This window comes from Pleurodeles waltl, chromosome 10 (assembly GCF_031143425.1).
Source record: "Pleurodeles waltl isolate 20211129_DDA chromosome 10, aPleWal1.hap1.20221129, whole genome shotgun sequence".
NCBI classification, from domain to species: Eukaryota; Metazoa; Chordata; class Amphibia; order Caudata; family Salamandridae; genus Pleurodeles; species Pleurodeles waltl.
In genome coordinates this window covers 885,061,680-885,080,902 of record NC_090449.1, presented here as the reverse complement: position 1 = coordinate 885,080,902, position 19,223 = coordinate 885,061,680, and the positions used below count along the sequence as shown (strand labels likewise).

Genomic DNA, 19,223 nt, shown 5'->3' with positions numbered 1-19,223 from the left:
GACGAAGTTTCTTTGATTTGTGGCAGCAGGCTATCCCAGAGTGCCACATTCTTTCCCCTTTTAAGGTGGCATGACCCTTCCTCGGTCGTCAGGAGCTTGGTAGCCTAACCTAGAGGTGTGGATACCAGTGAGCTACACGCCTGTGGTAAAACCGGTTTGGGGGTGATTTTTTTTTTTTTTTTTTTTTTTTCCCCCCCCTCCTTGGCTCTGTCTCTATCCACTTTGTCTGCAGGAACAAAATGCATGCTTTTTAGGGGTGTTGGAGCTACTTCCCTTACAAAGCGACTTCGCCTTTGAAGCTTGTCTTTTGGGCTAACACCCTGATTGGTAATCCTGGGAGAGGAGTTAACACCTTGCCCTGTGGTAACTGCCTTTGTTCCTGGGCCTGGCAGTCATTAACACATCTCCCCAGGCGTTCAGATAGCTGTCTGTTCGCCAGGGTCTTTGTGAGGCCTTTCAGCTTACCGAAGTACAGAATGCCAACTTTCTAAAAGTTGCTAAATTTTATTTGTGGTATTCAGTTCGACCTGGGCATCAGGTTGGCTTTAATGCCACGATTAATTTGATTCTCTGGTAGTCCCATTCAGGAGTTAGCCGAGTCGAGGTGCTAACTGGTAACCCTGTGTTAGCCATTGGGGCTACTAACTTTATTCACAGCAAAACAACAATTTTGAGGTGTTGCTCTTAAGACATATTAAAAATATATCCTACTTCACAAAATACAGCTCCCTAACATAGTGCTCTATAAGCCTTCTGTAGTGGGAGACATACACAGTGTTAAGGGATAGGGTGGCTTTGCCATTGGTGTGAGTGGCAACGTTGAACTGGTAGTGTAAACACTATTGTTCCAGTCTGCAGTGGCAGGCTGGGAGCCACTTTGCACCCTGTCACATACAGGATTGGACAAATAGTGCTCAGCCATGAGTGGACACGCAGTCTTATATGAGCTGGGTACCATATACAAGGGGCTTAAAAGTAAGTCAGTCCTTGCCAATTGGGTGCATCCAATTGGACATGCAATTTGTATAGAGTCAGAACACTGGCACTGAGGCCTGTTTAACAGAGTTGAAAAAACAGTAGCATCAGTCCATAAATGTATGGGGGGGGCATGCAAAAAGAGGCATTTCCTTAGATAAAGTTTCACAATAGTTTGGCAAAACCTTTTTCAAGTTGCAAATGTTTTTGTGTATTTTTTATAGCATTATAAATAGTCTCAAATTGTTACACTTTGCAAATGCGTATACATTTCGTAATGGAATCCCAGTCAGTACTTAAAGCTGAGTTTACAGCATTTTCTTAGAACGCTTGCCCTAATAGTAAAGCTGTAGCATTAATGAATCATACATAGGTTTAAGCAACATATCCATATTCATGTAAACCCTACCATAGTGGCAAACAGTCCTCTTTTGCTGATCAGTATTGTTTCACTGTAAACTGACAATAAGTCTGAAAGGTACTGGTCCTATAAGAAGAAAGGTAAAGAAAAAGGTTGGAACCTAATGGCCAAAAGGGAATCCTTATGATCAAGATTTGGTGCCCTCACACACCCAGTTGGGTTTCATGTATCGTCATAGGGCCAGCTTCTCGTTGGGATGGCACTCCAATGGTAAATGTGAGAGGGCTTTTTTTCGGGGATCTTTTTGTTTTTCCACCATAATGATGGATGTGTGTGTGTGTGAGGGTATAATATGTGTAGGGTGGAGTGAGCGCAAAAAAGTGGCAAGAGAGTTACAACTGTCATATGAGTGCCTAATTGATTTTAATATAGTTTTCTCCTTGACCGAGATAAAAACAGTAGGAAAAGTGATATTATGAGGGCTCAGTGAAAATGTGTGAGCAGCATATCCAATTGATCATTATTTTTCATTTCACTAAAGTAGTCATCTCTCATAGGTTAAAGTGGCAAATACCTGAATGCAAGGAGGAACTTGGACTGAGTGTTCTTCTTACTCCTGTAGTCAACTAAACCTGAGAGCTCTGAAAGTTTCATTGAATGGCAGTTGAAGCCTCTGAAAAGCAAGGTGTTACTTTTTTGAGCCTGTGCAAATTGTTAATTTCCCTCCATATGTCTTGATTGCCTTGGTGCTAGGTGTGCCAGCATATAGGAGACACATGGGGTCTACAGGTCAAAATTCCTTTTGACCTACAGTACGAATTAAAATATTGAAACCCTGCATTGGCCTGGAAGGTCAGTTCACGCCTAAAATAAATGTTCCCAGAGTGACTAAATAAAAACCATTTACATAGGTTTTGATTATCCTCATATTCTAGCATGTTTCTGGCCATCCTGAATCTACACTGGGGATTTCTGAAGTTAAGGTGTACTTTAAAATCTCCCTTGTGGCAACATCTGTGTAATTAATTTCTGTAAAATATGTTCATGTTTAACTAAAACTGATATGTCTATTTTTGGTCCAAATGGCAGAGGTAATGTTCTCAAATGGTCAACTCTGACCACTTGTTCCAAAACAACTGGATGTGCTCCTCTTGTCTACATCCGAAATTTGGTACAGGCAACTATTCGTTTAACAGACAGTCTTGTTCTGGACTATTGTTAGGGTTTGTGGGGGTATAATGTTTCCTTATACTTGCAGTCCTCCTTTCTTAACACTGCACCAAACAGATTATGGAGGTTCCCTGTCCCTTTTGGACCTTCAGTCCACCAAGGTAGTCCCTGCGGCATGTAGAGAAGCCTCAGCAACCCCTGATGAGAGGAGAGGTCCAATGAAAAAGCAAAGTAACATGCCAGTCTGACTCCCCTCCCCCACACCCCTTCCACTTCCCTTCCCCCTTTCCAGTGGGAAGTAGTCACACAGATACCAGTAGTAGATTCCGAGCTGCAGAACCATCTTAATATTAGGAAATTAGCTCCCTTGCACTTGTAGGAAATGCATTCATCAGTGACTTCAGCTTGCATTACAAGCGTGACCTAAATCAAAAATGTGAACATAAGTTTGCAAAATGTAACTATTTTGAGATATATAGCGAATAGAGAATGTTCTTTTAAATATAGGTAAATACATGCAGAAGAATAAAAGTAAGATTGGTGATTGCTTTCAAATACACCCAAAGATATTTCAAACCTGGAAAAAAAGAAAGGTTGAAGACAGTTTGGCTGATGTTACACTATTAATTTGCTTGAAAATAAAAATGTACCAAAAAATATTTGCATCTTGAAAAAAGATGAATATTTTTGCTAATCTTTTGTGACATTTTTAAAGAGAACTTCAAAAATAATTCTTTAAGGGCCAGATGTACTAACATTAGGAATAGCAATTAGGAATTATCTCCGATTTACAATTAGGAAATCACTATTTCTAGTGCACAAAACTGTTTATTTTAAAATAGCGATTACTTGTGGGTTGCAAATCAAATGGGACCCCTGCCTCCTTCTTAAAAATGTTTGTTTAACACTCTTAAAGAGGAAGGGATCCCAAGAGGACCCCTTCCCATTTGCAAATGGTTTACCTCTAGAAATTTGTAGCCACTAAAAGATTAATGTTTGGCAATTGGAGTTTAGTCGCAAAATATTAATACATACCATTTTGAATCAGTGTCTGGAACGGACACCCCTTCCAAATACTGAATCAGTATTAGGTAGCAAGCCCACATTGCGATTCAATAAAATGTTATTGAGTCACAGTTTGCTTTTTGCACATTTGGAAAAGTTTCTTTTGTGGTTGCAAACGATCCAGTTCTGTGAAATGTGCCCTTTGTGACCTCGAAAAAGCATTGTACATCTGGCCTTAAGATATTATTTAATAAAATAAGTTTGATGCATAACAATATTTTTTTAAATGTATGTTCAGTGTAAAACCATTACACACAACATGTAATAAATTAAGGAATGTAAGGGCCCCATTCTTAATGAAAGTGGAATCTAAAGGTCAGTAACTTTGCATGGATACATATTTTCCACTTTTAGCAAATCACAACAGGTTATAGAAGTATGTCTACAAATTTTGCCAGTTCCCAAGTGTGCCTCTAGCGAATATTTTAGAATACCATCTTTACACAAGCCTGTATTCAAGGATACATGTGCTCATGCAAAAATGCAAATTCACTTGTTGAGATCTTTTTCCTTTCTGAAAAACTCATTTCTCTCACTTGAACCTTTTTTGTGAGGAGTATCCCTTTCTTTCATCAGAAAATCTTTTCTTGTACTCTTGTCAGGTGTAAATTTCCGACCTATTATAGGGTGTGAAAGGGGTTGCAGAGTAGTAGAATACCCTTGAACATGTAAGGTTCCACCAGCATCCTGTATTGCCTACAATGAAACTTTACCTCACCTAAGAGCTTCACACATTTTTGAAGCCCAATCAGCTGATACAGACAAACGTACTGTAGTAGTCCAGAAAAGATGCGAGTTGACGAGCATTTGGGATTTGTGCAAAGGTAATTTGCTTTAAAGTATAGATCTATCAAGTGGCTAGTGCCGTCTTTTTTCACTCCAAGCTAACAGTTGATTGGTCACAATTGATGAAAGAGAAGATCTCTCCATATCCACAAGCTAAAGAATTCAGATCTGCAGGTTTGTCTCTGACATGGGAAGGAGACTGGGCAGAGTTTCAGGGACACCTGCAGCTTCTGTCCTATTTGCTTTCTTTAGCTAACCTCTTTTGAAAGGGCAGTTTGTTCCTTCCTGGTCTCTCGCTGCATTGGTCCCTGGGCCAGTGGGCAAGGACTAGTTGTTAGAGGGCGTAGCAGCAGTTTTCCTCACATCGTTTTCCACTACATAAAAAAAAATATAAAAAAATTATTGAGGAAATGTCCACCTGTGGAGGGTTTCCTAGAGTACGCGCTGTTGATTGTAGTTCCTAATGGTGGACTATATGTGATTCTTAAAGCATATTCTGGTGGCTTGTTGTTTTTTTTGTTTGTTTCTGGGTACTCTTAACCCCTTGGGTGCCCAGGACGTAATGGTTTGCAGCCCAAAATGGTCTTTTTTGTTTTTGTTATTGACATGAGGGGAGCGACCCCTTGGGCAAGGGTTGCTCCCCAGGGGAGCAAATTATTTTAAGGCCATTTCTGCCCCCTCCCCTATTGTAATTAGGCCGATCCGCCACAGAGGAGGGGAGAGGGCAGACAGGAAACCCTAGACACCAGAGATTTTTTTGTTTTCAAACTTTTTTACACATAGGGAGCGACCCCTTAGGCAAGGGGGCAAATTTATTTTAGGTCATTGCTGCCACCCTTGCGGGCAGATCGGCCTATTTCTATTAGGCTGATCTGTCCTGGAAGTGGGGGGGTAGAAACCACTTAGGCACTAGAGATTTGGGTGTGTGTGTTTTGTTTGGCTGGGCAGCCCCGTGGGCAAGTGTCGTTCCCCATGAGGACACATTACTGTTGGCCATTTCTGCCCCCCTTGGGTGCATATCATCCTATTTTAGTAAGGCCCGTCTGTCCCTGCGGGGGCAGGGATATGTGGGGGCAGAAAGCCCACCAGAGAAGATTTTTGTTTTCTCAAAAAAAGAGGGCAGAGGTATGGCCATACCTCCACCCCAGATAAGTGGGGACAAAGTTGTTCTGCCCACTGGTGGGCAGATGGGGCAATTACCCCTGATCCACTCCCCTGGGAGGTGGGGGCAAAAATCCTAGTAGATGCCAAGGAATTTAGAGGAAAAAAAGCAACCAGCATTGTCGCATCTATACTGATAACAAAATTCAGCCCCACTTGTCAGCCTAAAAACATTTTTTCTCAAACTGCCCTTTTGGACCCGCTTTGGTTCCCCCTTATTTTCAACATGTTTTTGGCTCTTCCCTGTCACAGGCCCTTGGTCCACCTACACAAGTGAGATATCATTTTTACCGGGAGACTGAGGGAAACGTTGGGTGATAGGAAATTTGTGGTGGTGCGGTGATCCCACACAGAAATGTGGGGAAAATGTGATGTATTTTTTTTAGCTAAATTTGAGGTTTGCTGAGGATTCTGGGTAAGAAAACACTGGGGGATCCACCCCCCTGCAAAAACAGGTAGTTTTGTATTTGATAATTTTGAGGCGTCCACATAGGCCCAGGGTTGTTTTGGCGATTGTACCAGCCAACAGGCTGGCAGTACAATTTGCCATATTAGGACCGGCAGTTTCCTGCCATCGTTGTCCCGGCGGTTATAATCCTCCAGGGCAGCACTGCCCTGGGGATTATGACTCCCCTTCCCGCCAGCCTGTCCATGGTGGTAGAGACTGCCATGGAAAAGCTGGCAGGAAGGTGAGCGCGGGGGCCCCTTCCTGCCAGCTTTTCCATGGCGGTCTCTACCGCCGTGGACAGGCTGGCGGGAAGGGGAGTCATAATCCCCAGGGCAGCGCTGCCATGGCCATGGAAAAGCTGGCAGGAAGGGGAGTCGCGGGTCCCCTGGGGGCCCCTGCACTGCCCATGCACTTGGCATGGGCAGTGCAAAGGCCCCCAGGCACAGCCCCACCCTGCTTTTCACTGTCTCCACTGCTATGCACTTTGCAAAAAAACAGGTCTCTTTTCTTTGGAAAAATGTGATATGTCCATGTTGTGTTTTGGGGCATTTTCTGTCGCGGGCACTAGTCTACTCACACAAGTGAGGTACCATTTTTATCGGGAGACTTGGGCTAACACAGAATAGTAGAACAAGTGTTATTGCTCCTTGTCTTTTTCTATATTTTTCATTCCAAATATAATGCAGTGTGTAAAAAATACATCTATTTGAGAAATGCCCTGTAATTCACATGCTAGTATGGGGGCCCCAAATTTCAGAGATGTGCAAATAACCACTGCTTCTCAACACCTTATCTTGTGCCCATTTTGGAAAAACAAAGGTTTCATTGATACCTATTTTTCACTCTTTATATTTTAGCAAAGGAAATGCTGTATACCCGGTATACAATGAAAACCCATTGCAAGGTGTAGCTCCTTTATTGTCTCTGGGTAACTAGAGTTTTTGATGAACCTACAAGCCCTATATATCCCCGCAACCAGAAGAGTCCAGCAGATGTAACAATATATTGTTTTCGAAAATCTGACATTGCAGGAAAAAGCTACAGAGTAAAACGTGGAGGAAAATGGCAGTTTTTTCACCTTCATTTCAATATTTTCTTTTTATTTCAACTTATTTTCTGTAGGGAAACCTTGTAGGATCTACACAAATGAATCCTTGCTGAATTCAGAATTTTGTCTACTTTTTAGAAATGTTGAGCTGTCAGGGATCCAGCATTGGTTTCACACCCATTTCTGTCACTAACTGGAAGGAGGCTGAAAGCACAAAAAATAGTAAAAATGGGGTATGTCCCAGTAAAATGACGAAAATGGGTTGAAAAATGTGGTTTTCGGATTCATGTCTGCCTGTTCCTGAAAGCAAGGAAGATGGTGATTGTAGCACCGCACACCTTTGTTGATGCTATTTTCAGGGAAAACACACAAGCCTTCTTCTGCAGCCCTTTTTTCCCATTTGTTTAAAAAAACAAATTTATTGCTGTATTTTGGCTACTTCCTCTGACTCCTCCAGGGGAACCCACAGACTCTGGGTACCTATAGAATCCTTAGGATGTTGGGGAAAAAAGGACGCAAATTGGGTGTGGTTAGCTTATGTAGACAAAAAGTTATGAGGGCCTAAGTGCAATTGCCCCAAATAGCCAACAAAAGGCCTGGCACCTGCCGGGGGTGGGGGGTTGAGAGAAGGGGTGGGGGGAGGCCTTGCAGCAAAGGGGTTAAAAAGCAATGTGCACCTGTCGGTGAAAATAATTCTTTTGTGGTTGTATAGCAGAGTATCTTATACAAAACCACATATTGAGATTGGAGTGAACTGCAATTCCCAGCGGCCTGTAGTGCTCACAGCTTTCATCAGTTAAGGAAACGCTACATAGTGCATCTTGGTGCCCCACTCCGCGGGGCTTCACAATTTTTTTTGCCACATACCGAGTACGGCACCCCCTCTTGGTTTGCTGGTTTGATGTCAGTTGGAGGAATCTGACGAAGATTCTGTAGTTCTGGCAGGCCATTGGCTTATCACTTTCAGTGGGTGGACAAGTTTGGTTGGACCATGTAGGGCCCACATCTGTCCAAGACTATAACAGCCTTCGGGAGCTGGTAGGAACTTAATCCTCTTTCACTGTGCATTTCGTTGTCTTTTTCCAGTTTATCTGACTGTCCATTTGAAGCGATTCAGGCGATCCACGTGAAGGGGGGCCACTTGAGGGCTTGTTATAGGGAAGCGTAAGGTCCAAACTAACTTTTACAAATATGGATGATTTTCTGAATAGGGCAGCGGGCATCCTTGACAAGGAAATTGAATTGGCTGTGTGCAGGCTCTCTCTCTGTCTCTCCTTCCCTGATTTTGCCTTTGGAGCTGGCTGCTATGACATAACCTGCACCTGCTAATTCAGATCTGGGAATGTCTTCGCTGTTACCCCCGACAAGCTCTAGCTGAGAAGCCTCTTCTTTTGTACCCCCTCCCATGTCCTTACCCACTCTCATAACTCAGGTCATTTTTTTTTTAACTCCCTAGCACTTGTCCCTCTAGTAGCAACATGGATGCAGGCGATACTGCAGCCTTGAAGAGGGGTTCCAGAGTCATCGGAAAGAGGAAGAGGCTTAAGCCTAATGGAAATTCCAAACGCATTAGAGCCAGCTCAGGACAAATAGAAGGGGTGAATAGACATGAGGTGGGAGGGGAAGTTAATTTGGATTCTTTGATGGCCGTCTTTCACTCGGTCATACACAACACTGGAGGTGAAATTAGAGCCTATTCTCTAGCGCCTTCTAGCAATTGAGAAGGAACTGTCCAAAGTCTCTGCTTGGAATAGTTCCACACAGCATTAGGGTGAACTTGTATTCAATCCCACTCATGCCTGTTTATCTAATAATGTCCCATTGTGTTCCAGGCAGCTCATGGTAGGGGGCAGGGAGGAGCTAATGGTCACCAGGCCAGAGAGGGTGAAGGGTTGGCAGTCTAGAAGTGGTGAACGATCTATCTCCTGGGTCTGCAGGGAGCATTGTGGATGGCGAGGCACCTGCTTGCTCACAAGAATCCGGTCCAGATACTACAGGCAGGGATGGTAGGGCTGGTGGAAAGGCCCTTGGCAGTCAACCCTTTGGATCTCTCTTGTTCAAACCGGTGTACCTTAACTTATCCCCTGAAGCCCCACCCAATGTCGTTATTCTGGGCAACATCCAAGCCCCTCTCTCGGCTGGTTCTGTGGAGAGATTGCACCAATTGAGGAATAAAGCGGTACATTGGTTGAGCAAGAACACTTTTAGTGGGCTTGTGCTAGAGTCCATATCAACATGGTTCGACGACTGAGCTGGCTGGGGAATGGGGAGAAAGTGCTGGAAGGTGACTGTGTGGGCATAAACTTTAACAGGCTACACGTGACCAGGATGATGCTGAGCTGTACTAGGGGAGTGTTCCTTAACGGTTCAGGCACCACCATCTGAGCTCTCCCTCTGGGCTTTTTCTACAACCTTCTGGAAAGCACTCCTACATTTGATCCCTGGCAAATACCAAGATGGCAGGCACCATTAAGGGGCGGCCGTTTATTGGCACCATCAGATTAGATTCTTCCTAATAGGTTTGCGCCTCTGTCTTCCCTGGATGCTTTTGATTGACTGTCAGAGGATGTTACACAAACCTTTCAAGGGGTCTGTGTGGAAAAGAAGCTTCTCTTGCAGCTAATTAAGTCTAGGCCGGAACAGTTGTAATCTTACCTGCTGGAACGTTGCTGGCATTGCAGAGAAATTTGTTGATGTTAATTGGCTGATTTACATAAGGGGTTTTAAAGCAATTTGCCTCTAAGATACCTAGACTACCAATAGCGGTTATTTTTTTTTACAAGGCTACAAAACCTTTCTTTTTTTTTTTTTTATTATTTTATTTTTTTAACCAGTGGTGGAATCCAAGTTTGGTCACCCTGAGGGGGGGCTAATTGTTTTTGTTTCTTTGGCAATTAAAGGGAGACTTGAGGCCTTGTCTACTGGTGTCTCCACCTTGCAGGCCTTATTACTACCTAGCTATTATTGCTAAATTTCTATACTGGTAAATCTGTTTGTTAGGAGGCTTGTAATGTTAATATTCCGGAATCTTTTATGAACAAGTTGAAGTGCTTAAACTTGCAGAGTGCTTTTATGGTGTTCATAGGGGATTTTAATGTTCATTTGTGCGGGGATCGGTGGGGGCGGGGGCACAACCATAGGCTGCCCTCTTGGGTTGGGCACCCATCTGGAGCGTAGCCAACAAGGTACTAGTCTAAACTTGTTGTTGCCTGAGTTTGATTTATCATTTACTGTGGACAAGATGTCCTTGACCGGAAGGGAGATCAGTCCCACTTTATTGGAAGAAGCTGTGAATCATTTATTGATTCCGTTTTTGTCTCCACCGCACTTCTGCCTTTTATCTCTGAATCATGGATGCCTGTGTCCCCCTTTAGTGACCACAACCCAGTATGTCCCTTGTTTTGGTGGACCCCCGATACTGAGCCCAAGGGTCCAGGTCACAGGGGTTGTTAAAGTCACTAGCCAGGGGAGAAGATTAAAGTAGTCTCAGATTATACTGGAGGACTTCTACAAATCCTTATATTCTACCAGTGCCAAGGACGTTGATGCCTGCAAATCCCCTACTAGCGCCCCAGCAATATTATGAGGTCCTTTTCAGCGAAGCAGTGTCAGTGTCTAGGCTTCTGGTGGTGCCCACGCACCACAAGGACAAGTGGTTTCCTAGATGGTTTGACTCTGGTTGTTTGAAGATGCTGGGGTAGCTAAAGTAGACCTTCCTCCATAAGTCCTAGGACCCAGCCCTGGTTAAGAGGTGTTGTTGCCTGTATAAAGGGGATGTGGCTAGGCGTAAACATAAGGGAGGAGGCCTGGGTGGATCTAATTGAGGCTATCACCCTGAATTGCAGCTCGAAATTCTGGGGCATCATTAATGGACCCTTGTTTGTCCCAGAGTTGTCAGCTTCCATAGAGGCACATATATTACAGAAGATGCTTGGGTGACTTACTTCGAGGACATTTATAGCTCGGTCCCACTAGAGCTTCAGGGGAGGGAACATGTGCTGTTAGGGTCTCCAATGTTAACCTTCTCCAGTGAGGAAGTAAGGAAGGGAATTTTGGGTCTTTCTATCAACACAGCCCAGGGCCCAAATTGTATTCTGCCTCACGTTCATGTCAATGATGTGGGTGCCTATTCTGACAGCCCTTATCATTGCGACAGTGAAGGTTGGCCTGCTACAATCATAAGCTCTGTCCCATTGTACCAGTCTTTAAGAAGGAAGACAAAGTTAGTCCATTATGTTACAGGCCTCTCTCCCTACTCGACTCAGTAGTTAAGTTGGTTGTATCCTCTTTGAGACACCTGTGGTATCGCATGAGAACAACAAGGTGCTGTCAGAAGCTCAATATGGGTTCTGCTCCTGAAGGTCTACCGTTGATCAATGTTTGAACTTGTTTTTGATCCTAGGGAAATACACATTTGAACGCCTGGGCAATATCTACCTAGGCTTTATGGATCTCTCATCCGCCTGTGATCTGGTTAACTGATCTAAGCTGTGGGAGATCATGTTGACACTGGGGGTGGAGCGCGACATTGGTTTGTTTTTTATGTGATCTTCATAGGGACACCAAGGCTGCTGTTCGTTTTTCTAATGATCTCCACTGTGCTCGTAGTTTCGGTATTATCTGGGGAGTGCAGCAGGGTTGTGTTTTGGCCCCATTTTTATTTATCTGTATATTAACAGCTTAGAGCAAGCTCTGGCTGATGTGAAAGTAGACTGTCCACGAGTGGGGTCACGTAGTATCCCATTTCTGCTTTATGCGGAAGATTGGGTCCTCATGGCTAGAACAGCTAGGGGTCTACAGTCCCTGTTGAGCTCCTCTGTCAAGTTTATGGATGAGTTAAATCTTTCTATCAATGAAAAGAAACCTTTTGTGATGGGAGTCTGGTCTCATCTCATTAAACCAACCAAGTTCATTTTAGGATCCTGCGCTCTCCCTAAGACCAGAGCATTTTCTTATTTGGGGTTGATGTTTGATTCGGATTGAAGCCGTCACCCACTCATTATTAGGAAAAAGAAGGATTTTATGCGTGGGAACACAGCAGTTTTAACTTTTGCCTCCAGACTGGGCAGCAGGCCGATCAGGGCCCTTTTGCAGCTCTATCGGGCGAAAAGTATCTCCAAAGTGATCTATGGGAGTGAAATTTGGGGCTATGCTAACCAGGCCAAGTTACAAGTAGGAGAGAATAAGTTCTTAAGGAGGCTTTTGTGTCTTCCAAAAAGTACCCCCTCCTTTTTCAGTGCATAACGAGTTAGGAGTAGTCTATATCTCAGACTGTATGGCCCTTCGCCCGCTTGCTGTGTGGTTAAACATCTGGTCTCGGTCAGGTGTCCAACTTAGTAAGGAGATTTTGCAGGACTGTTTGTCTCTTGATCATGCACTCCATATTCCATGGCTTAAGTATGTCAGGGATTCTTTCTAGAAATTAGGTAGGGGTGACCTTTTCAGCTCTCGGAAGGGGGTATGCAAGGCCGACTATATTTAGGGTAAAGCTCACTTTTTCAGACAGAGGGCCTTGGACAGAGAGGTCTGTTTTAGGGAAGCCCTGTCCCCGTCAACACAAAATGCTGAAGTTAGTGCCAGCCACCGAACCCTACCTGCTCTTCATTAACAATGGGTGCGATCCTTTCCTGTTAACCAGGTTTCAATTTGACCTATTACCTTATCTGTTAGCCTACCCTCAGGCAAGTTCAGGGGGGTACAAATTCGCACCCTGGGGCATCGACAATAGGTCCCCACAGAACACCCTGCATGTTATGATGCTTTATAACTTTCATGAGATGCTCTGGAAGGCCTGTCTTGAAGAGGGCAAAAATTTTACAGGTTAAGCCGGCTCTTATGTATTTGCAAATGTTCTCAGGGGACATTATCATTAATGTACTTAGCTTCCTGAAAGTTGCTACTACGTTGAGGAATAGTTGTGTTTAAGAGAGCAAAGTGTTTTACGCCGTTTACCATGAGTTACAATGTTTTGTTTTTCTGTTTTAGCATTTTTTTGTCTGATTTTTAGAATTAGTGATATTTATGTGACATTTTATGGTATTTATTGTTGAATATTTGTTGATTGTCTTGTCCTGCTTATATGGTTTGTAGTTTTTAAAACCGAATATAGTGAATTTGATATACAGAAATATCTTAGCTTAAATGTGGAGTATAAAAATGTTGTAAAGGTAAGAATATGTAGGTAAATAAACGTAACTCCGGGTCCGCATGTACATTTATATATAATATTCACTGAAAAAAAACAAAGGTCACAGGGACGTTATAGTTATATTCTGAATGTACTCGTACAAAACCGTAGAAATTCAGCAGTTAGTTGTTCTTTCAATTTCTATGTTTTTTTTTTTTTTTTTAAACGTATAGTAATTTTCATTACTATACATTAATCCAACCACCGCACATGGCGGCAGCAGTTGGCCACAGGCCAGGCCCTGAGGCCATCCCCAAAAGCACCCAACCATGCACTCCCTTCACCCGTGTGCAGTAGGGGTTGTGAGAGAGTGCATGAGGGTCTGAGTGGGTCTGTCAGTGGATGCGTGAGTGTCTGAGTGGATGTGTGAGTAGGAGAAATTGATTGAAAGAGCTACAGAAAGAAAGTGAGAGGGGGAGAGAGTTTTTTTTAGCCTTTGATGTCTGATATTCTTGGAATGAGATGTGTTGAATTTAAAATAAAAAATGAACTCAAACCTCAGTGTTCAGTGGGAAGGTCTAAGACCTTCACACTGAGCTATTGCTTTTCTTTTCTTTTTTCTTCTATGGGCTTTCTGGGACTGCGAGGGAGCCCTCTAGGGCTTCCCTGTGGTCCCTACATATTTCTATATTTTTTTATGTTAACAAAATGCCCTTTATGGGCTGTTTGGCACCTTGGGGGAAGCATTAAGGCTTTACCTCATGGTGCCATTGCTTCAGCAAGCAAGGAGTTGCTTTAACAGCAGCTCCGTGCTTGCTGAAGCAAACCTTTCATCTCTGTTACTTGCACGCGTTCAGGGGACAGAGATGAAAGGTCCGCTTTCAGACGGCAGGTCCCACTGTCTGAAATCGGAGTGTTTGCTGTTGCTTGGCTGCAGCTTCAGGGGGAGAGCGCAGCCCCTCTGCATTTATTAAAATTAAAGCCCCCGGGGCTGTGCGGGGGGTCGGGAGGCCCCCACTCAAAATTATTAATGCCCCCAGGAACTGTCCCACCCGGGGCCTATCAAAAACAAGCGCAGGAGCCTACACTTGTTTTTTTAATGTTTTGCCGCAAATAACGTGAATTTGCACCAAAATATAATTTTAAAAAAACTTTTTTTTTTTTTGCTTTTGTGGGGACCCCCACCAGAGCTACGGGGTCAAGGTGTCCCTTCCCTGGCCCTTTTTTTTTTTGTTTGTTTGTTTTAACTGGGACTCTGCTGGAGCCGAATCTTAATTTGGCTGCCAACCCTTCCTGGATTGAAGTGTTGGCAGCCAATCAGAGCTGTGCATTACCCTGCACAAGCTTGTTTTTGTTCGTAAATACTTTGCAGCCAGAGATATACAAATTTGAATTTCCTTCTATTTCTCAAAAACTCCTGAACGGATTTACACCAAATAAAAGCGTAATCTGTGTACCGAAAGCTTGCTTCTTGCCAAATTTGATGTAATTCCATCCAGTGGTTCGGGAGTTAGACGTGTCTAAAGATCCTATGGGAGTTATCATGGGAAATGCAACATTTTTCACCCTCCCTTTTTCTCGCCCCTGCTTGACACATAACCCTGAAACTTTCTATGCACAACAACAATCACTGCAACACTTTTTTTATCAAATGGTGCCAAATATATAAACTAGTCAAAAAACGCTTTCTCTATGGAAACATGGTCCCAACAATAACTACATAGTGGTGACCGTCACTAGGTTATTTTTATTTATATATATATATATATATATATATATATATAAATAAATATGTGTGTGTGTGCACTTTTACTGTTATTTATGTTATAGTAAAATGCACACGTGGAGTTAAGTGTAGAATCCCATCACAATATTTTTGTATGTATTCAATATCTAGGCCTTAGTATTTTGTACATCCATGTTTTGCACATTATTCTCTGGTTGTATACCCTTTTTGCCTTAGTAACATTAATACAGTGACTTTAAAAAGCGCAGCTAGCAACTGTAATTGAAGCTTTCTTCTATGCTGTGTATGCCGTAGCTACAGAGTTTCAAAGTTATTATTTTATTTTTTTTATTTAAGAATGGAAGATACACAAGCATGTGAAAAAAATGGCACTTCAAAGAGCACCCCTGCAACGGTTGATCGCGGTACTGCTGCCATCAAGGACAAGTAAGTGCATGAAAATCCACTGATGGCTCATAACATGGTTGTCCGAATTGAAGATCCGCCAGCAATGAGGTTACCAACCAGCTTTAGTGTATGAGGCCTCTCACTGGCTGCCCTCGTGGGGCAGCACATGCTGCACCTGGACAGGGAAGGGCTGTTTCAGGCGTTCCACTTATATCACACCGACCTCTAGACTGAGGAAAGGCTCAGGTAAAAGAATTACAGCACACTGTTATTTCTTTTTTCTTTTTCTGATGTTTAGTCAGACGCTTTAGCCCTTATAGTTCTCATTGTTCTGTGAAATATAGTTAGCACGCCCTTTATTTATCCAAGCAGTGTTAATGTTAGGCCATTGGCAGTAAGATACTTCCATCTGCATTTGAAAGGCTATCTCTTATCTTTCATCCTGCTGGCTGTTTACCCTTTATTGCCTACAAGGAAAGTAGTGCAGGAAGTCAACTTTATTTTGCAGTCTCTGTGCTGGCCCTACGACATAAAGTTAGGACCAATATAATTGTGCATTTTTGCGGCTGCAGTGTTTTCCCTTTAATCTTGGATTTTCTTTATTTGCCACATAATGCACCATCTACTACATAATTCGAACATGTCACCAAAACAGAAATGTTGTTTCTTTTTCAAACAGTTCAAAAGTAATTAAACAAAAAGCTCTACCCATAATTCTGAGCATTGGCAGATCATTTGCTATGTTTAAGCAGTCATCTTCAATTTGCCAATTGATGTTTTCAGGTGTTAAACTTGTGCTAATGTGATGCAACTTTACACAGACACATTCAATATTTGCTAAAGTGTCAAAATAATTTTGCTATACATAATGATGTATTATGCTTCATAAGTTTGTTAAACCTTTTCTATAAAGTGTTCTTCTACCGCTGCATAAATCTGCATTTAAAACCATCCGCACTCAGTTCTTATTATAAAACAAAGCGAATTGTCTTTTGAAATCAAGAAAATAAGCTTGTCCATCGTTTTCTGGTAAGAATTGAATGTTTGAGGTTTATCAAAATTGTTTTTGCTAGCAATGTAAAAAACATTGCCAGCCATAAATTGGCGTGTTAAACTTTGAAAACAAATTTTGTGCTTCATGGTGAGGCAATTAGCCGTATGGTCCGGAAGGCTTATGTAGGAAGTAAATATGAGTGGTGGAAGACAGCAATCAGTTTGTGAAGGAAAAAAAAATGTAGTGAGGACTCAGATAAAAATTTGGTTGTACCATCAAGTCGTGACAGAGTGTTTTTCCCGTGCTGGAACGTCTCTCTCCTCTCTATATATCACGCCTGAACACAGCAGCAAGCCTTTCTAAATGCCTGATAATAGTATGCTCACAACAGACTGTCAGTACACCTTGCAGAGGGTTGTGTGTACATTCTGTAGCTCTGCATGCCTCAAATGTGTACTCGTAAGAGCTGGGATGTATTGACCTAACTGTTTGAATTTTTTGACGATAATTTTAACAAATACACATCAAAGTTAAAATCAAATTTAATGTATAGAAAGTACACGGTATCAAAGATCGTCCAGTAGAGGACTGCATGCTCTCAGTGTTGTGTTATATGTGTTTTGTACAACTTGATGTGTTCATTAGGCTACATTTAGGTAACACATACTAGTCAGTGCAAGCCATATTGTGGCTCATCAAGAACATTGAGGGGCTTGGAGACACACCCACTGCTTACCATTGGTTTGCTTTCCTTCTCCCTTTCATTTGCTTGTGTCTTATTTGTGCCCCAGCTTGTGTTCGTCCCTCCGATGGAATTTTGCCTCTTTAGCAACACTTTGAGTGGCTGGTATCTCTGCTCCTATTGCTTACTTTTCAAGCACTACTTTCTTCTTTTGTGTTGAGCACTCCATCGGAGAGCAGGTGTCTGCCGCTAGCCCCACTCCCCGTTATCTCTTCCCTCCTGTGCCCTTTGTGTTGTTTTCCTCTCCCTCCCCAGTGTTGCTTAACCCCTGCCCACGCTCTCTGATAATTTCTTGTCCAACTGCCCAACCTTCCCCTGTGGTTAATTTAGGTTATGAGCTCCCCACTCTCCCTGGTCTTGCCTCCATGGTCATTCCCTCCCCATGGGACGCTTTTGCTTTCTTTCCTGTGTTGTATAAGACCCCTGTTTCTTCCATTCAACCTATCCCCATTGCTTCTGTTACTCCACAAACACCGGATCACTTTAATAATGTTTACCAAAAAAGCACTTTTACATGTTGTATTTTCTTTGTAGTTACTGATCCCAATTGGATTGGTAACTAAAAAGAAAAAAAGCGCCCATGGCATTTTGTAGGCACGCACAGGCTTTTTTTTTTTTTTTTTTTAAGTTTACCCATACTGCATAGCATCAAGGATGCTGCTGCATGGCTTAAAACCACTAACAAAGCCAGTAGTTCACACAGTTATGAGACCTCTTGGCATTGCAATGCCTGTTCTCAAAGGGTTTATTTTGATATTCTACTGTGCCATCTAATGATAGATGCTTCGGTTTCCTCTACCTTCTACCATTTTTAGTCCTGGCTTGACAGCACAGCTGTCACTAAACCTTATTTGCTGATCTAAAAAAAGAGTCAGTTATGTCAGATTTTTGTTTAGAAATGATCTATTTATAGTGAAAAGTTAGGATAAAGCATGGAGGCCTCACTTTATGTGAAAGATGTGTGTTAAAGGTAATAGGCTTTAAAGGGTGAATTGACATTACAGTGGACAGTCCTCCGGTGTTTTGTAGGGGTGTGCAAAATGTGTGTAATTTGATTGTGTTTAATATGCTAAATTGTGGAGAAACAATATGCAAAATTCAAATCTGTCATTTAGTGCTGTGAACAACCGCCACTCCATTCATGATTTTCAACGTTGTTCCAGTGCTCCTGCGCTATATATAATTGTGCCACTGTAGTATTCAAGGGTTTGGTGACCCACCCGAACAAACCAAAGGAATAGAAGATTGCACTATACCAATCCTTAGGCTCTATTAGTAAGGATTTTATATATTTTTTTAATAACTGTCATTTTGTTCATATTGGTAATGCTATTACAGTATATCTGATGGATGCCTTGTGGGAAAGCTTATGACCCTCACAGTGAGCTTATTATGATGACAAGCCAATGATAAAGGTAGTAGGCGTGATTGTTTGTAATGAACAGTTTTTTTTTGTTGTAAATTTGTTTGTTCACATTTTGAACAGTAAGGCGCTATGTAATACATTAAGTAGTAACAACAAAATGGCAAGTTAGTAGTGCATAATCTCATAATCCTATATGGCGAGAGGTTTCAGGAAACCCCTAGTGACATAAGCAGCAGATAGTAAAGAGTAGGTGGAGGGGCACCAGTGTACCCAGGGGGAGAGCTATAGGGACACCTCACAAGTTGGCGTAGCAGTTCGGTCAGGCAGGAGGCAGCAGATGGGATGACGAATAAGAAGCCTCATCACGCACCTCCCCCATATGAGCCACAAGCCTGTGTCCCCCTACGCGTCCTGGAATCCCGCACAAATAATTACAGAATCAATTTGGTCAAGCAACCTTAGCTGCCATCATAGTCCGTCCACTCATTCCACTTTTAGACACCGTTTATTATGCAGCATTTGTAGTCCTCACACAGATCCACCAGCTGTATCGCCTGGAGGGCAATCATCATCATCAGAATCGCAGGAGCTCCCAGTAGCCGGGTCATCTCGTAACATCTCCCCTCTCGAACGCTCAATCATACCACTCCAGGACCACAAATCTCGCTCAGCATTCACATCTACCTGGACCCTGCGGAGTATATTCCTCGGCCATTGCCCATTCCATGAGATCTGTCAACAATTTGGTACAGGTAGGGAGAGTCGGGCAGGCCCAATGGATAGCAGCCCGCCTTTTCGCAAGTATTAACCCCAAGTATGCCATTTTGCTGCCTTTTTTTAAGGAGG

The 19,223-nt window shown here is 42.8% G+C and overlaps 1 protein-coding gene across 4 annotated transcripts in view; it reads left to right on the top strand.

Moving 5' to 3' along the window:
• Positions 1-19,223, top strand: part of DUS3L (dihydrouridine synthase 3 like) — a 218,283-nt gene that overhangs the window by 78,163 nt on the left and 120,897 nt on the right. For all 4 annotated transcript variants that reach the window (XM_069211606.1, XM_069211603.1, XM_069211605.1 and 1 more), the window contains exon 2: positions 15,225-15,314. In XM_069211606.1, the coding sequence (XP_069067707.1) occupies positions 15,226-15,314 (89 nt within the window). In that variant the 5' untranslated portion in view covers position 15,225. The remainder of the gene's footprint in view (positions 1-15,224; positions 15,315-19,223) is intronic.